The sequence below is a fragment of the Rhincodon typus genome, chromosome 3 (genome assembly GCF_021869965.1).
Source record: "Rhincodon typus isolate 14 chromosome 3, sRhiTyp1.1, whole genome shotgun sequence".
Lineage (NCBI taxonomy): Eukaryota > Metazoa > Chordata > Chondrichthyes > Orectolobiformes > Rhincodontidae > Rhincodon > Rhincodon typus.
This window is the reverse complement of record NC_063334.1, coordinates 59,381,754-59,400,664: the sequence shown is the minus strand read 5'-3', so window position 1 is coordinate 59,400,664 and position 18,911 is coordinate 59,381,754. Positions and strand designations below refer to the sequence as shown.

The window sequence follows — 18,911 nt, the reverse complement described above, 5'->3', positions numbered from 1 at the left end:
CATACCTGATCTATTTAGTATTTTCAAATAAAAGCAGCTGACTATATTCAGGGAGGCGATTTCAAATTCTGTGGACATTTTAATGCCATTTTTTCTTGAAAACCTGAGGCATCTATCATGGCTAATGTACCAAATTTTGGTAATAAGTATTGTTTGCATCAATTGTATTCATCTGACATAACGCATTCTCTTTGAAAACATTTGGACAAGATTGTAAGGACATAGTTTTCAAGCTAAAGCACAATTACTTCCTTTAATATCAGCATTAGTGAGTGTATCACACCAAGAACCCAACAAGAGTGTATCTTTGATAAATGTAATTTCACAGCCCAAATCATCACACAAAGTTTCCATGGCTTTCATGTTACTCAAGTGTGCCTACAATCATGTTGCTCTAACTCCCATAATATCAGGAGACAATTTAATCTGCAAAAATTCTGCCAACAGAAATTTCCTGAGAACAGCAACTAATATTTATGTACATCGAAACATAGAAAATAGGAGCAAGAGTAGGCCATTTGGCCCTTGTCATTCAGTATGATCATGGTTGATCGTCTAATTCAGTACCTTATTCTGCTTTCTCTCCACATCCTTTAGCACTAAGAAATAAAACTTCCTTCTTGAAAGCGTTCAATGTTTTATCATCAACCATTTTCTGTGGCAGGAAATTCCACAGCCTCACCACTCTGGGTGCAGAAATTTCTACCCATCTCAGTCCTAAATAGCTTAATCCATATCCTTCAATTATGCCCCGATTCTGGGCTCCCTGGTCATTGGGAACATTCTTCCTGCATTTGCCTTGTCTAGCCCCATTAGAGATTCCTCCGCATTCTCCTGAATTCAAATGAATATAGTCCTAACCAATCTAATTTCTCTTTATATATCAGTCCTACTATTCCAGGAATCAGTCCGGTAAATCGTCATTGCACTCTCTCCACAGTCTGAACATCCTTCCCGAGATAAGGAGACTAAGTCAGTACTCCAGGTTTGGTCTCACCAAGACACTATACAATTGCAGCAAGCTACTCCTGCTCTTATACTCGAATACCCTTGCCATGAAGGCCAACATAGCATTTGTTTCTTCACTGCCTGCTACAGGTGCATCCTTACTTTCAGTGACCGATGTACAAGGACACAGAGGCCAAAGTTGCACCTTCCCCTTTCAGACAATAAACTACTTCGCATTTATCTACTTTATACTTCATCTGCCATGCATTTGTCCACTCAACTTATCCAATTATCACTGAAGCACCCTGCATCCTTTTCTCAGTTTTCCCTCCCACCCAGGTTTGTGCCATCTTAAAACTTGGGCATTTACATTTAGTTTCCTCATCTAAATCATTAATGCATATGAATACTGGGATCAATGCACTGATCCCTGTGGTATTCTCCTGGTCACTGGCTGCTTCTCAAAAAATGACCCATTTACTCCTGTTCTTTGTTGCCTGCCTGTTAGCTAGTTCTCTATCGGTGTCAGTATACTACCCCCAATCCCATCCGCTTTAACTTTACATGCTAATCTCTTATGTGAGACCTTTATTGGACAGCCTTTTGAAAGTCCAAGTAAACCACATCCACTGGTTCCCCCTTATCAACTCTTATTATATCCTCAAATAAATTCCCAATATTAGTCAAGTAGGATTTCCTTTCCATAAATTCATGCTGACACTGTCCAGTCCCATTACTGTTTTCCAAGTGCTCTGCTATTAATGCTATTTTTAATCTTTAGTGTAATGAAACACAGCAAGGCCTTCCACAGGAGCATTATTAAAGCCATATATAATAGTCAGCCAAATCAGAAGCTATTAGGTCAAATGATCAAAAGCTTGACCAAAGTGGTAGATTTTAAGGAGCCTCTTGAAGAACAGGATTGAGGTGCAGATGTTTTAGGATGGGAAATTCAAAAGTTGGGCAGGAGACAACTGAAAGAGTAATTACAATGTATATCCACAATGAACTGAATTAGAGAATCATCCAATTTGGATCAGATTCCTATGTCCAACACAGATCAGACGAAAAGTTAAATGATTATCTATCTGTCATAACCCCTTTTATAGCACTAGTTATCCAAGTCTGGTAAGTAAACCATTTAAATGCCTAAAACCTCTGAAAAACTACACAGGAATAGCAAACGTGTACATAAAATGGGTAAGGTGGTGTGTGTGTGAGAAGGTGCACATCTGTGGGTGAGGGGAATAGGGCGGCAGGCGAATGGGTGAGGGGAATAGGGCGGCAGGCGAACGGGTGAAGGGAAAGGTTGCAGCACTTGCTGACCAATCTGGAGTGTTATAATAATTACAGTGACAAAATTTAAGATAATCTGTCAAACTCGTGATACTTACAGATGTCACATACATTCAGATGCAAGGACCTGTTGTCCTCAAAAAAAAGGAATCTACTTAAGCTTTAAAATGTTTTTTTTAAATGACCTGACAAAACAGAAAACAACTTTTTTTGAAAAATAACTTTCTCCCTGGCAATATATCTGAATTGCCAACCAGTGGGCACTGTTTTTCTGATTAAATTATTTGATCAAAAGAAATCTGACATTTTGATATTTGTCCTTAGTGCAAAAAAAAAGCCTTGGCAACATGGCTGTTTTTGTTTTGCAATATTCAAGCTCTGAATACCAAATGACTTTGTGAAAAAAGTATCAGAAACAGCAACGTTTTATTTGCTTCTATATCTGTTTTTATATTATGTATATTTTCCATTGACAACTTACTAGTGAAAGGGCCTGATTATTATAGCAATATTCATTAAGTAGTAAAGTTAGAATGAACATGTGGAGCACTAAAAATTCAAAGTATTTATTTTATTGAACATACAATCCATGACAAGGGACAAGTCTTTTTTGTGCTACTACATTGATCAGTTTTTTCCCATGAGAGTCTGAAGGACAATTATTAATTTCACGTGCTGAAAAAATACTGGATAATAATTTTTTTTAATGTGAAGACAAAATCAGTGGAATAAAATTTTATTCCAAGTACAGTATCATGAAAAGCAGTTGAGAAGAAAAATACAACCAGGAGACATCAAATGAAACCAGTACAAAATTATGGCCAAAAAATACTATATTTGTAACCAGCAAGATCATTTGGGGCATTAATATACAACATTAGTTTTTTCCAAAAACTATTTCCCTTCCCCAAACAATGACAATACATGCATTTAAGTGGCAATTTAAAAACAGCAAATATGATTTTTTTACAATATTGCATGTTAAAATTATCTAACAGGAATTAAATATACAAGTCCTACCAGAACATTTAAAAGAATCTGGCACTACAAGAAATTGCCCATGGCGCACACTGTTTCACTTTACTGTAATTTAGATCTCTTCAATTCTATATTATTAGGAGCAGAATTGATCTGGCAGCCATAATGCCATTCACAATTTTCAATTAAAGTATTTAATTTCTTAACAACTTTCAGTTTCTCTGCTGAAAGTGCCAATGAGCTAAAATCCTTGAAGACTAATTGACTGAGCAGTTTAAAAAGTAAATGAAGGCAGGGCTTTTGTAGGCCAAATTAACATACTTTATGTACATTCTATTCAATTACAAAAATGTAGATGTTACAAGAGTCGACCAAGCTACTGGTCATTCTTACACCTTTACATACAGCATGCCTAACTTCATTTATTTGTTTGCACTTGGTGACATGAGTTGGTAAATAGCAAGTAGCTGCTGGACTTGGCTTTACTTCATTTGACAGTATAATGTCTTTCTTTGTTCACAGGAATTAATGACATTGCATTGGTCCCTCCAGTGCATTACTGATAAAGTAAAAGCCGACATCTAGCTTTCAATTCTGACACCCAACACAGCACACACGTTTTAGAGGCCATCTCTTGTCTTAGGCTTCAATTCTGAGGCACAAAGTTCTTGACTCCACTGCCATAAGGCATAAAACACAAATTTAAATGTATCTACTGGTAATACAGACATTCTGTATAATGTAAACTATGACCAACTCCATCAGAGACACTACAGATACAAGAATTTGGCATATGGCATTCCCCAAAATACAACCTTTGATCTAAAACACTTTCTTAATTTAAGGAATTATGGCAAGTTGTTTTCTTTTATACATGACAAAATCCAGAAGCCAATTTTTTTGATTGCTTCATGGGCGGAGTCATTGATTAAACTTTGTACAAATACTTTCTGGGAGAGAAAGGACAGATTTAAATTTTATCAGAAGGAATTCTTTGATCAGAAACCCATGTGATGTATATTAATCAGGCTACTACACTATGATAATTATCTTGACTTACAAAAAGAAAATATTTTAAACCCTAATTGAGAAAAAAACTGGCAAAAATTTACATTCGCTTCTCGTAAAAAAAGTAAATAACATTATTCAAAATGCAAATTAGCTATAAGACTTACAATACAATTACATAGATATATATTATCAATACAGCACATTCAATCTGCCAAAATTATCACAAAGCCAATATGGATGTGAGCGCATGTGTGCACATATATATAATATATATACGTATTCACACACAATTATTACAAGATTATAAGTACACTATGCCTACAGCCAAGTTTTACAAATTATAAGAGCTTTGTCTATGAAAGCACAAATGAATGTTTGATGGAGGTGCAGGAATGAGGGGGACAAATCACTGACCATTAACTTCGGTGCTCCTTAGAAACAAAAGCTACTCTTTTGAAGCAGGAAACCATGCACAAAGACATATCATCTCTGATAATGGACAGTACAGATAATTTTAAATTAGCTACCTGAACCATCGATAATCTATGTTAACAGCTCAAAAAACAAAAAATCCTGAAAACTAGAAAGTTAAAGGAACACAGTCATGTCTGTTCACAGATCTGCTCTTTAAACAAACAGTCACCAAAGCCTAGAACCAGATTTTGAAAGGAATGAAAATAATGACACAGGTTTATTTACTAGGACATTATGGAAAATGAAAACCATTCTGGTTTAAAATGAGGGATCTGGCAGGATTTAATCAAAACATAATCACAGTACCTTTCAACATATGTGTAAAAAAGTTAAGATACAAAATTGGTCATGGATACTGATCTGCCTATGTCAAAGAATAATACATAGTTAATGGCAAATATTACATAATGTGGAAGAGCACCATTTTATTTTCTTCACTTGTTTTGGCATGTGTCCAAGAAACGGCTTTTAGAAGAACCCAGGAGTTGATACTGCAATGTTATTTGCTTACCATTCATCTTCTGCTCAAGTGCAGTCACTACTGTGATATGAGCCACATGATTTTAGGCATTTTGAGTAAAGCAATTTTTATCCATTAAAACTTCAAAAACGTTGAAAATGCCATGAGTGGCAATATTAAAACTTTTTCACTTAAAGCCAAAGAAGTAACATTTAAAAACTACACTGGTGCAAATTAAGTACGTCAATGATGTCTCCAGCTACAGTTCTAAGGAGAAAGACCCAAGCAGAGATTGCAAAAAAATCAGCAAATGTAGTGTAGATAACATTTTGTTTGGCATCTTTCAGTAAAACAAGTCTAGTAAATAGCAATAGAATGGCACATAATAAATAGAAATTGAACCCCATATACTGTTTTACAAGTACACAACATTCTCAATATTGTACTCTTACCTACATCTATCCATGTTTTTGGGAATCCAAGTGTGGCAACATTTACAGATGAGCAATCACCTATTGCTTTATGAGCTCCCATCTTTATAGCTTAAGATGAAGACAAATTGCTTAGTTTGAAAATTGATGATTAAATTATACATATCAATAATTTAAAAATCACAGTACCAATACTTTTCATCTATCAGAAAAAAGTACGATAATTATACCATTGGTAGCTTGGTATCTGCCAAAAACATTACAATTTTTACTGTGTACCATTGAGCATTAAGAGGAACAGATGACAAGAAAAGGGACATTGTACCTCAAGTATTCCTTTGGGGAAAAGAAAAGGAAGGGGTGTGCTTGAAGAAGCAAAAAACCCTACCTTCAGAGTGCTGAAATCAGAATTTACAGTGAAAATTGAAAATTTTACACAAAGTCACAAAGTTTTGCCTAAAAAGTGGACGAGTGCTGCGAAGGTGTGTCAGCATCTTTTGCCCCATTTTTGTTAAATAAAATCATAATATTTACTAAATCTCTGTGGAAGCGCACAGAGTCCAGAATGGCAATAAATTAGCATTATGCAAATTATTTTCACAGATAATACAGTTGCTCTTGTTTTGTTTCCACCAAGTCAGTTAGTAAACTAGACCAGGTTATATTCCTTTAGGTTTAATTGTAGGATAGTGTCCTTGACAGCAGCAAAGACAAACCGTATATTCTCTGTATCTGTAGCACACGTGAAGTGAGAGTAGATAATTTTGTCACTATCAGGATTCAGGTCCACAAACATCTTCAAAATAAACTCCCTCGCTGCTTGTGCATCTCGCTGTGGTCCTGTTAATGAGATAATTTGAAACAGTATACAGTTATTTAATATCTCCACACATTGATGTAACAATGGCTTTGATACATTAGAACCATAGACAATTCAAAGTTAAGCATACTGTTCATGTTTTTAAGTAGACAATTAGAGCTTTTAATGTAACTTTTAAATATTTCTACACATAAATAAACTGTCAAATAATCTACGAAGTTACCAATAAAATGGTTCAATTTATAATGCAATTCATGTTTTTAATAACAAAGGCTGCTGATGAGAGTACATAACCTGGAGTGACAACTCATTGCAATACCATGGATGTACTCCACAGTAAGAGGTGCTATCACTATCCTTTGAATGCAATCTGAAACCACAATCCTGTTTACCAGATCCTTTGGTCCAGGTCGATTTTATAGATCCAATGCCTCTACATACAAGAACCAAGTGATCTTCAAGTATCCTGGCTAACATTAGCTCCCATCCCAAACAACGGATGGAATTTTCCCATTTTCAGCTGAAGTATTCTGTCAACTGAGATTCACGGTGCCCAGCCTGCCACATCAGGGCAACGTTTCCTCGTACAATCATTTTACTTTTTCCGAAAGATGAAATGTTAAAGGTTACAGAAAGTGAGTAAGATACGCGGATCAAACAGTGTAATTGGAGAAAAACACTAGTGCAGACTTGATGTTGTTGTGTGTTGTCTCCCTGAACAAAAGGATGTTTGGGAATTGGAGATTAGTTTAAATCACCATGTGGGATATCCCAAGTGTGCCACAATGCTGCAAGGATAGATTGCAGGGAAGATTTATTTTTGATTTTGGATTTTAGCTGCATGATTTTCTCAGAGAAACATGCAGTTGAAGACTGAATCAGGAGTTATAAAGGAGGGATCAGAGCAAACAGCTATCTTGAAAAAAAATAGCAGTGATTCTGATTCAGACTTTCTAAGCAAGGCGGCAGGGGGCCCATTTTTGTGAACTGTTGGAAGGTTTGCTTAGCTGAATGCTAGTGGAAGACCCACAAGAACTCTCACATTTCAGAGGAGAATCTAAGTGAATTCCTAGAGCTGTGCTGTGCCCTGGTTTGGTCTCAGGAGAGTGAAGGAACACTTTAGTTTTGGAAACATGTGGGTGGAAATAAAAGTTGAAGGGAGTTTTGTTTTGAGATTTTTTTAATTTAACTATTAAGTATTTATGAAACAAGCTGTGGAATTTTCCCAGTATCTTAATGTCAGTAATGATGAGAAAGTTGGGAGAACACAGCAAGAATGGAAAAAAACCAGGATTCTCAACACCAAAAAAAATCTTAGTTTCCACTTCAGATTTCAATGTCCAAATCAGAATCTCACTGGTCAGTGGTGAGGACCCTATTTGCTTGTGTTAACATCTCATTATTAACTTACCTCACCTCATTTCTCTGCAATTTGCTATTCTCCCAGGTACTGGTGAGAAATTAGATGGTGCCAATTCCCAACCCAAAAACCACAGCAGTTACCTGGTAGCAGCAGATTGCTAGCATCTTCTCTCATACATGTTGGATAACGCTATCATATCCCAACACCTCAGGGCACGTTCCACAAACAGCAACTACCTGCACCCTCTGTCCATGGAAGTTGGCATCAGCAAAGCACCAGCCTTACCATATCATCATTGCAGATCTCAGACTAATTTGCAGTACTGTTCAGCACTACAATACTGTACTTGGGAACTCACCTACCTGTTGCATTGCTAGGGGCCAGGAGACATATCCATCTTGTGTGTTGTGACAGGGTGAATCTCAGGGCTCTTGGCTTGTTTTCTTAGCGTTCTATCACTTTGTGCTTACTTGGACATTCACAGCATCTCTGCATTGTGTTTCTTATTGTGCATTGCCACTTTATTCCAAACTTATAGCCAATTGTGTCTCGCCTTGCATTTTAGTGCAGACAGAAAGTCAGGAAACTTGTTATGGTTGCCAACGCTGAACAGTCAAGGGGCAGACATGATGGTGTTGGACAATATGCTATGTCACTGTCATAACTATAGCATGTGCCAGCAGCTAACTCACTACATGTGCTTCAACCAAGTGGCCATGTTTGGAAGTGCAAAAGGAACAGTCCTTAGTCCAGTCAAGGGCATCACCTCGTTTCATTCCAGGGGTTTGGCCATGATCAACTGGATGCTTGGTGCAATCAGGTTCCATGTCCTTCCAGCGTGCTAACTGGATTGTGGTCAGTCCTGTAGGTCAAGTCTAACCAGTCCAGTGAGTACTGTTAAGTCAGTCAGGGAGTTACTCCTTTATGGTAGGCCAGAGCTTTGGGAGAACATTGGTGATATTAATAGTTTAATAAAAGGGTTGGATGGGAACGTGGGATCACATAAACCTGACAGGAGTTGATAGAGATACAGACAGTAACATGAATGTTGTAGGGAGGGGACATTGTTTCCAAGGTTCTGCTGGAGATTGTGATGGTACTGTGCCTTTAAGAGATACATGTTCTGTGCCGTTTCTCTTCCAGAGAGATGTTACTACAGTGGTGTTGGAACATCTGAATCAGAGAATCGAGTGTGGAAACAAGCCATTCGGCCCAACTAGTCCACACTGACCATCCGAAGAGCATCTCACCCAGACCCATCCCCCTACCCTTTCCCTGTAACCATGCATTTCCCATAGCTAATCCACCTAACGTACACATCCGTGAACACTATGGGCAATTTAGCATGGCCAGTCCACCTAACCTACACATCTTTGGACTGTGGGAGGAAACTGGAGCACCCGACGGAAACCCATACAGACACAGGGAGAATGTGCAAACTCCACACAGACAGTCGCCCAAGGGTGGAATCGAACTTGGGTCCCTGGTGCTGTGAGACAGCTGTGCTAACCACTGACCCACCATGCTGCCTGTCAGATGTGCAGTAGGTAAACAGCTTGGATTTATCCCTGAGTAGACAGGTTTAGGACTCCCACAGACCCAAGGAGATTTTTAGTTTTGCTTTCTGTTTGAGAGATTACTGCTGCTACTGAGCGAACAGTTTGCGTTCTCCATTGCTAGAGTCTTAAACAAGAGGTTTCCTCTGAGAAATAAAATGAAGCAGACTGTTTCTTTCAGTATTTGGTTCTGCTGGACTGGAGAAGGGCAGCATATGAGACTCTTAACGGTTTTGCTGAATTGTGTTTATGGAATGCTGCCTATATTGAAACAGGTGATGATTAGTGGTTAAGTAATACGTGATCTTGTTAAGTATTTCAATAGAGTTAAAGTTATGCCAATTCTTTTCTTCTGTATTTTAACTGTGTCTTAAGAATGAAGAGTTTTTGATTAAAGTCTATTGGTGGCCCAAACAAATCACATCTGGAACAGTCCATTACACTCGTTTTAAGTAAAGACAAATGTCAAGAATGTAGGCTATCTCCTGAGTATATTTTGGAAGAGTCTGGTCTGGTCCATAACAGGATCCACAAATGTATCAAAGCTGGTACAGGTGACATTCGTGCAAGATCACACCACTTCATCTTGTATCCCTGTGAGGAGGTCACTGCTACTGCCTGGGCAGGAGGCTCTGCCGACATAACGGAGTTTCCCCACATACAGGGTGCTACAGACTACATACACAGTGTGTCGAGGTTCCAGTCCACATCATCGGTGATCATTGTTATCACATCTTAGAGGACTGTGGAAGCTGGCATGATGCCAACAGCTTTGGAAACTCTCAGGTTCCTGCTTTATTCCAAGGACCAAATGCTTTACAAGGAATAGCTGCTAGGAGACAAGGGTTACCATCTCCAACTATGGCTAAAAACTATTTTACAATATCCTAACAAAGGCCAAGCATCAATATAATGCAGCCTATTCTTCCGCCAGGGCCATCTTGGAACTGACAGTAGGTCTCCAAAGGTTCCAACGCTTGAATTGATCTGGGGTGAGGGGCCTTGCAGTATACTCCAAAACAGTATACCACATAATCTTAGCACCCTTTGCTTTGCACAACAAGGGCAGGAAAAGGGGGATATGATGGACGCAAAAGAATGGGAGAGTAGCAGACTCTCCTGAGGAAGATGGTGAGGATATTGAGTGGGAGGAATATCACCTTTGTAATAAGAAGGTGTCAGCTACAAGCGAGACAGGACTTAGATGGCACCCAACTGCAGTTGGAGGAAGGAGAAGATTTTTTAATTTACAGTAGATGTACTACTGCCTCAAATGCAAAAGTCTGTTTAGCTCCAAAGGCAAATGCAGCTTTTTGTTTGTTCTTTCTTCACTTTTCCTGTTGTTTAAGTTAATGTTAACTTTTTGAAGGTGTCATAACATCTGATGCTCCCGTAATCAAGAATACCATTGTATGCTCTGATAGGCATTAAGGAAAGAGTAGACCACCCTTCAGACAGGGTTCTAAACATTGTATGATACCAAGGAAGGATAATTTCTGTTGATTCTTGGTCCCACAACTAAAATGACAGTCAGACAGCTGATTATTAAAGTGAAAAGATTTACGTGTGATGTTTTACTTACAACGAAGTGTTACGCATGCCACCTATGTGCCTTCCCATTACGTCTACAGACAATCTTGGGATTCACAGCTGGGATGGAGGAAGTTTGCACTTTAGTGGAAATATTGGTCTTAAGAATTTGGGTGGATGACCCTGGCAGTGTTTGCGACTAGAGGGCTCAGACTTGCTGAGAGTGGTCTGTCCTGTGCAGGCTCACCTTCCTCAATTGTAATTTCCATAGGTTTGGGGCATGCTGGGCACCTCTGGAGTATCCTCAGAGGAGACTGCTAGCATCACCCAGTTACCTTGTGGCAAAAGGGCACCTGGAGTGATGTTAAGGTTCCTCTTTCCTTCTGTTGCCTTATCGTTGTTGCTGTCCAACAGTGATAAAAAGCAACAGAATCCATATTTTTGTGCATTTGCAGCAGCCAGCCACTGTGCATTCTGCTGGACGTGACACTCAATGGCAACTGCCAACCTGTCCATGGAGATAGCCAGATGCACACATCACAGCCAGCATTGTGCTGACAACTGTGAATTCCTCCAATTTATTCAGTTTACTGACTGTCTCCAACAAACGCTACTGTGAGGTTGTTGACTTGCTCGCCGAGCTGGCTTGTTTCCGTTCAGATGTTTTGTCACCACGCTAGGTGACACCATCAGTGGAGCCTCCGATGAAGCGGTGTTATTCTACTCTGCTTGGAATTTACCATAACGGACCAAACAGTATAAATTCCAAGCGGAGTAGAATAGCACCGCTTCATCGGAGGCTCCACCGATTATGTCACCTAGCGTGGTGACAAAACATGTGAACGAGAACAAGCCAACTCGGCAAGCAGTCAACAACCTCACCCACAACCCTAGCTACAGACCTTTGCCAAAAACTTTAAAAACCTAGCTATTTCTCCTGTGTCTAATGGACCTGAGTAGCTGCTCTAGCCAAGGCGGGCAGCATCTGGTGCAGTTGGTCTTAGGAAAAGAGGACAGTCCTCCTTTCTACCACCCCAGCCTCCATTTTCCTTTCTCTCAGCCATATCCTTTACAATTCTACAGCCAACGCACTAAAGGCGGTTCCTGGTTAGCAACTTTTAAGATGGTGCACAGCTGGCGTTTTAAATATAGTGCCTGCAGTACAAATGTCAGCAAGATCTGGCACCTCTGATGACCACAACAGTACTGCTACTCGAAATAGTAGCAGTGACCTTAAATAGGGGGCTAGCTGATAAATCGATAATGAGGTGAGCAGCAGAGAACTGTATGGAACAAGTCATCTGTGCTCCAGCAAAACTGCTCAAAATTGACATTTGGCTGATAAATGTCAAGATTCAGCCCACAGTTTTTAGTTTGTACTACTTATTTAGTCTAAATCCTATAAAATTAAACAGGTTTAAAATGTGAAATCTTGTAGTTTAATTCTGTTAACAGCTGGGAGTTTTAATTTATTTACAAAAGTTATGGTATCCACCAAGATGTTAACAGTCTCGTTGCATTCTTGTAAAGTGTTTTGGAAGCTTTTCTACATTTAATGTGTGATATAAATGCAAGTTGTTGAGAATGATGAAGTATTGTAGGGACATTATTCAAGAACTATAAGCAAAGTTTTTGAACTTACTGCCCCGAAAGTTGATGGTAACGGTGAAGTGATGTCCCTCGTTCCTATTTTAATCAAATGTTTTGTGGGGCCATAGAATGCAACAATGAATTTGTTAAGTGTCAACACTGACAGACATGAACATAAAACTGGAGTAGGCTATTTCACCTCTTGAGGCTACTTCACCAAATAAAAGCAAAATACTGCAAATGCTGGAAATTAGAAATAAAAACAAAAAGTGCCGGACAGACTCAACAGATCTAGCAGTATCTGGAGAGAAAAACGATTTTTTGGAATCCTGAAGATATTTCACTGGGCTTAAAATGTTAACTTTGTTTTTTTCCTCTCTGTCCACAGATGCTGCTAGATCTGCTGAGTTTCTCCAGAACTATTTTCATTTCAAGTCTACTTCTTCATTAACGCCATCAATCTGCCTTAATTCCATATTGATTGAAGCATTTTTAAGTCCATCTGATCAGACACATTATGAACACGTCTCTGGCAGGTGAAACTTGAACTAGGCCAACCATCGCTGTGCCACAAGACCTTTCATTTATTCTTTTTTTCCTTTTCTCCAACAAATCATTTAAAATGATTAATTCAGCATGAACCCATGGCTTTTTGTGGGAAAAGGGTCCATATTTTGACAAACCTTGGCATTAATAGGTTATCCTAAATTCTCTCTGGAATAGCATAGCAATGATTCTGTGATGATATTCACAACAGCATAAGGAATAAGAACAAAAGTTAGGCCATGTGACCCATTGAGACCGCTCCACCATTCGATCATGGCTGATGTTTTTCAACCCCATTCTCCTGCCTTCTCCCTGTAAAGTTTGATTCCCTTTCTGATCAAGACCCTGTCTAGCTCTATCTTGAATGCACTCAATTACTTGGTCTCCATATAGTCTTCTGTGGTAATGATTTCCAGATTCACCACCCTCTGACTGAAGAAATTCCTCCGCCTCTCAGTTCTAAAGGGTCATCCCATCACTCTGCGGCTGTGCCCTCAGGTCCTATAGTCTCTCCTACTGGTAAAAACATCTTCTCCATGTCCACTCTATCCAGGCCTCTCAGTATTCTGAAAATTTCCATGAGATTCCAAACCCACACCCCTTCCTTCTAAACTCCATCAAGTACGGACCCAGAGTTCTCAACTGCTCCTTACATGACAAGCCTTTCATCCCCAGAATCAGTCTTATAAACCTTGTCTGGATGCCCTCCAACGCCAGCACATCCCTTCTTAAATACAAGGCCTAAAATTGCTCACAATATTCCAAACGCCGACTGACCAGAGCCTTATACAGCCTCAGCAGTAGATCACTGCTCTTGTACTCTAGCCTTCTTGAAATGAATGCTAACATTGCATTTGCCTTCCTAACTGCCAACTGAACCTGCCACCAGTTCTTAAATGCCTTACTTTCGGAAAATGAATCTTTCGAACCACTCTGTCAATTACTTTCAAAATACTAAAATCTTCAAAAACAAAAATAACCCTTTAACCTCTTTCCTAGTCAATATAAACCAGATTTATGTAATTTCTCCTCTTAAATTAACCTTTCAAGTCTGGTGAATCTCTCCTTCCAAGACTGATCTCTCTTCTAAGTTGTAGTACCCCAAACTGTATACAGCACTCCAAATATTGTGAAATAGGTCTTTAAATAGCTGTAGCAATTCCACCTCCTCTCCAATCAAATTCAGGTATTAGCATTCTAATTATAAAAATAATATTCCATTGGCCTTTTCTGAATCTGACTGATTATTGAATTGAGAATAATTGTGAGGTTAAAAGCACTCACCACTTGGAGTAAATTGGACAGCAACTTCTCAAGCATGCATATACATAGTTAGATGCGAGAATCAAGGAGTTGCTATCCAAGCTACTTCTACTCAATAGCAACAATGAGTTAGTTCCTTACCACCAGAAATGGAATCCATGTAAAGTTTGAGGCTGTTACATGAACAACTTGTTAATCTGCTTAGCATGGAAAAAAAAAAGGTTACGCTGATGAATTGAAGTGTAAAATAAGTTTTAGGATGATTGGCCATAATTACTGACCCTCAATCTTCTTAGAATTGAAAAGTTAAAAACGTAGAGTCTAATTCCTTCAAAACCTTGTGTTCCCAAGATTTAAAAAAAAAGTTATTTTTCCTTTCTGTCTCTACCATCTCTCTTTTTTTTATTTCTCTCTTATTTTCTATATATTACTTTCAAATCAATGAAATCTAATTTATGCTTCTTGGTTGGTAGAACTTCTAAATCACCAGATTCTAAGTACAAGTCCCACTCAAGGGTATGATCACAAAAATCAAGGCTGGCATAGCAGTGCAATATTGAGGGACAGCTGCTTTGTCAGGGCACTACCTTTTGGATAAGGCATTAAGTCAAGGCCTCAATAATTTGTTGAACAGATGTAAAAAGTCCATACAACAATTTTTGATTTTGCAGAGAAGTTATCCTCAGTGTCCTAGCCAATATTTATATCTCAACCAACGCCACAAAATCGGAACATCTGATTATCATCATATTGCTGTTTTTAGGCATTATCTGTGCACCAATTAGATATCACTTTTCCTACAATACTGACTACATTTCAAAGGTGCATGATTGGATGTGAAGTGCTTTGAGATGTCCACCAATCATTACAAATTTTGTATAAATGCAAGTCTTTCATTTTTCCTGATTTAGACTTGGCAGACTTAGTTGAACAGCTTCAATGTCTCTTGCTCTCTTCACACATGCTACAGATCAACTGCAAAGAGTTTAATGTTGATCGTATCCCTAAAAGACAATAATCTGAAAAGTTGGTTAAAAGTCTGTGGGTGCCTGTGTGCATATATATCTGATGAATTTCCCATGTGGTCAATCACAAAATACTTCTACCATTTAAGCGTTCTCTTATTTCACATTCTAACCCAAGGCTGCTGCTAATTGTTTTCCCTTATCTTCATGTCGCTTAGGCTAAATAGGTGGCAGAATTTAAAAAAAATGGTATTGAGATATACAAATAGCGAAATTATGACATTAATATCACTGCTTACTTGGATAAACATTAATGTGGACAAGTTTGGGTTGAAACACTTGTTTCTATGTTGTACCTTCCAACATGTTTCAGTGTTGTGTCAATTCACTCAATTTCATGTATTTGTAAATCAATAGGAAAGAAGCAAATAAACAACACATTCCCTGCAACCAAATTATTTTAAATTTAACAGAGATTCCAATTCAATACATTTGAATACTTGATCAGTTTCTTCAACAATTCGCAGGATATTAACCAAGGATCTGTTTTTCAAAATTTCATATCGACTATAAGTGTGAAAACTAATGCAGTTGCATTTTATAAAAAATCCTTCGACAATAATTTTAAATACAATTTACTTACCATCATACTCTGGGAAATAATCAACTAAGTGAGAATACATGATCTTTTCTTCCAAGAGATCTTTCTTGTTTAAGAAGAGGATGACTGAGGAGTTCTGAAACCAGGGATATGTGATAATTGTTCTAAATAGTGCTTTGCTCTCTTCCATTCGATTCTGGAATAGTTATATTGAGGCAAACAAAATTCACAATCAGAAATTAGGAGAACTAAGATAAAAGTCTGAGGCCTCACAGGCTATTCATGTACACATTGCTTCCACATTTGAGCTTGAAACTATTTATTTTTCACAGTTCTGTGAAGCCAGGTGAAAATGTTGCTCAAAACAAGGTGCTAAATAGCCAAAGTTCCACTGAGTAAAAGGATAACATTATTAGGATAAAAGAAATGTCAACTAACTTAACAAAGATATCACCTGGTAATATGCCCACATTTTTAAAATTATTCCAGTATGGAATATGCATATTGCTGAAAAGGCCCAGCATGTGCCACCCATCGCTAGTTGCCCTTGGACTGATTGGCTTTCTAAGGCATTTCAGAAGCCACAACATTCTTGTGGGTCTGGAGTCACATCTCATCAAAACCAGTTTAAAGACAGCAGATTTTCTTTTCAAAAGAACATCGGTTTTTGGATCTTCATGACAATCATTAATGATGTTTGATATCTCCTTGAAGAGGTGACTTGAAACCAAGACATGTTAACTATGGTAAGCTTCTTGTTAAAAAGAAAAGTATTTATTTGTAGGCCAAGAGTAACAGGAGTGCTCCGTCGGAACCCTCACAGAAGTCTTAGGCTTCCTCTGTTCCAGCATCCACACCTCCATCCTGTAATTTCCCATCTTTCACATTCCATTCACCAGTGTGCCCTGCGGTGTTCCCGCTGATCCCCAACAGTTGTCTCAAACCAGACACCTTCTTTGCTAGCTCTGTGGCATGTAACTAAGCTCCACATTAAAACTAGCTTGGTCTGAACATCAATCTTGCACAGAGGTCACTGCCTACTTTGGGGCTCACCTGCACGGTTTTCTAATGTCCCATTAAAATCTGATTCCACAACGAGTCAGGGATAACAGCTTTGTTTGTTGATACAAACAGAACATTAGATCTAATTTGTAAGCCAAACACACAGCAGAATTCAAAATATGCCAGTGTTATCCTCTTTTGATCTAATTACCTTTTCTTAAAATTTTACATGTTCTGAAAATCTTTCTAGTGATGATCTGTGAAAAGTGGGTTTCCTTTCATACTTGGTGCTCTGTTGAGACAATGGTTATTCTCACTGTTATGTTACATAGACAAATTTGTCTACAGAATCTTTTCATCTTGCAGTTCCCGAATGGGATAGGTTAGAACTCAACACTAGACTACGAACCTGAAACAACATTTTTCTCTTCAAAATTCTGTGATGAATTTGGAACGCAAGTCTTTGGAAGCTCTTGCAAATTCACATGTCTTTCTTTCAACAAAAGGATTGAGCTAAATTTATTCTTGTAGTAATATTCCACGATTGTTTCTTTGTTTAAATAACATGGCTTATCTTTTGTAAACCTAAATTTCTCCTCCCTGGGCCCCTCTTCATTTTGTAACCGATCAGTAGAAACTGGTTTACTGTTCATGGCTCCCCAAATGCTGGATACACAGAGATATGTTAGTGCCGCATACTGACAATTCTTTCCTTAGCAGTAGAGAAATACTATTCCCAGTTTGTTACTTGCTCAACATATATACAAGATCAGGAATTCAGCAGTTTATAGGGGTTACATATATCCAATCATTCAAAGGTAAAATACACAGCAACAGTACAGTAATTACTACTTTGAATTACATCAAGTAGCAGAACAAAGGCAGATAAAGTGGAGAAAAACAAATTTCAAAAATAATTCCATCTTTCAACATTTTGCCACAAGGAACAGAAACAAGTTATTGCTAACCCTATTCTTTACTATTCACCACCTCAGGTTAAGCCATAACTTCACTCAAGTCTTGCACATCAATCATCTTTTCATTGGCTGATATTGTACCCAGTCCCAATACACCCCAAATGTATTGCTTTGTGCTTAAGCTATTCAATGATGTAACTCCTTCTGTCTCTGTAATCTTGCCAATGCTATGATTTCCTCTACTCAGTTCCATTTATTCTGGTCTCAGATCCAACACCCTGCCCACCAGCAGCTGTTTATCTTCCACCCTTACCATCTCTATATCTTTTTGCTACTTGTACCTCCTTCAAGTTACAAATACAAATGTTTCTTCAAGGCAAACCAGAGGAATAAGTGAGTCATGTGTTCTACTATTTTGCTCAATGAAAAGCCATGGTGACATGGTCATTAATGGAAGAGAGTGGCAGTTGTTGTATTGGGAAGGTAGTGCTAGATCTTTACACCTCTACACAATGGTAAAAGCAGTTGTGCTGAGTATGTGTAGAACGTTAATCTCAAAATCATAAGTAGGTGATAGGAATGTCCATTTTTATAAAAAGCTGAACTGTTTGTGTAAATTCAAGATATAATGGAGTTGAATGTTTAGGAAATACCCAACTAGCATTTCTACCTGGATACAAAATATACGTGATTTTATACTACAAGGCAGATAGAAAGAATCTACAGAAAATCATTGTAATATCAGTTTACCAAGGTTTTTTTATAGTGGCATCACTAACGCAATCTGCAAAAAATCTGAGCGTAGGGGCTAGAGGCAGCCAGCCCAGTACTACCTATATAACCAGACCACCATGCCTGAATCACCAGCTCTTTAAATGAGCATCATTGCCTTGTGCCAATCTTTCGCCTTTTCCCCATATCCATGTGCACCATTAATATCCAAATAAACACCCAATGCTCTTGAATGCCTCAACTGAACTTGCTTTACCACACTCCTAGGCAGCACATTTCATACCCAACTACGTACTGTGTGAACAAGATTTTTCTCACATTAGCCTTGCTTCTTCTGCACATCAGCTCAAATCTATGTCCTCCCATTTTTGGTCCTGTTATGAGTGAGAACAGCTTCACCCTATCTACTCTATCCAGCCAGCTCATGA

At 38.4% G+C, this 18,911-nt stretch overlaps 1 protein-coding gene across 3 annotated transcripts in view; it reads right to left on the bottom strand.

Annotated features, from left to right (window-relative positions):
• Positions 1-3,059: 3,059 nt before the first annotated feature.
• Positions 3,060-18,911, bottom strand: part of LOC109936707 (guanine nucleotide-binding protein G(q) subunit alpha) — a 179,746-nt gene continuing 163,894 nt past the window's right edge. For all 3 annotated transcript variants that reach the window (XM_048593108.1, XM_048593115.1, XM_048593123.1), the window contains 2 exons: positions 15,875-16,028; positions 3,060-6,438 (listed from right to left, as the gene is read on the bottom strand). In XM_048593108.1, the coding sequence (XP_048449065.1) occupies positions 6,248-6,438; positions 15,875-16,028 (345 nt within the window). In that variant the 3' untranslated portion in view covers positions 3,060-6,247. The remainder of the gene's footprint in view (positions 6,439-15,874; positions 16,029-18,911) is intronic.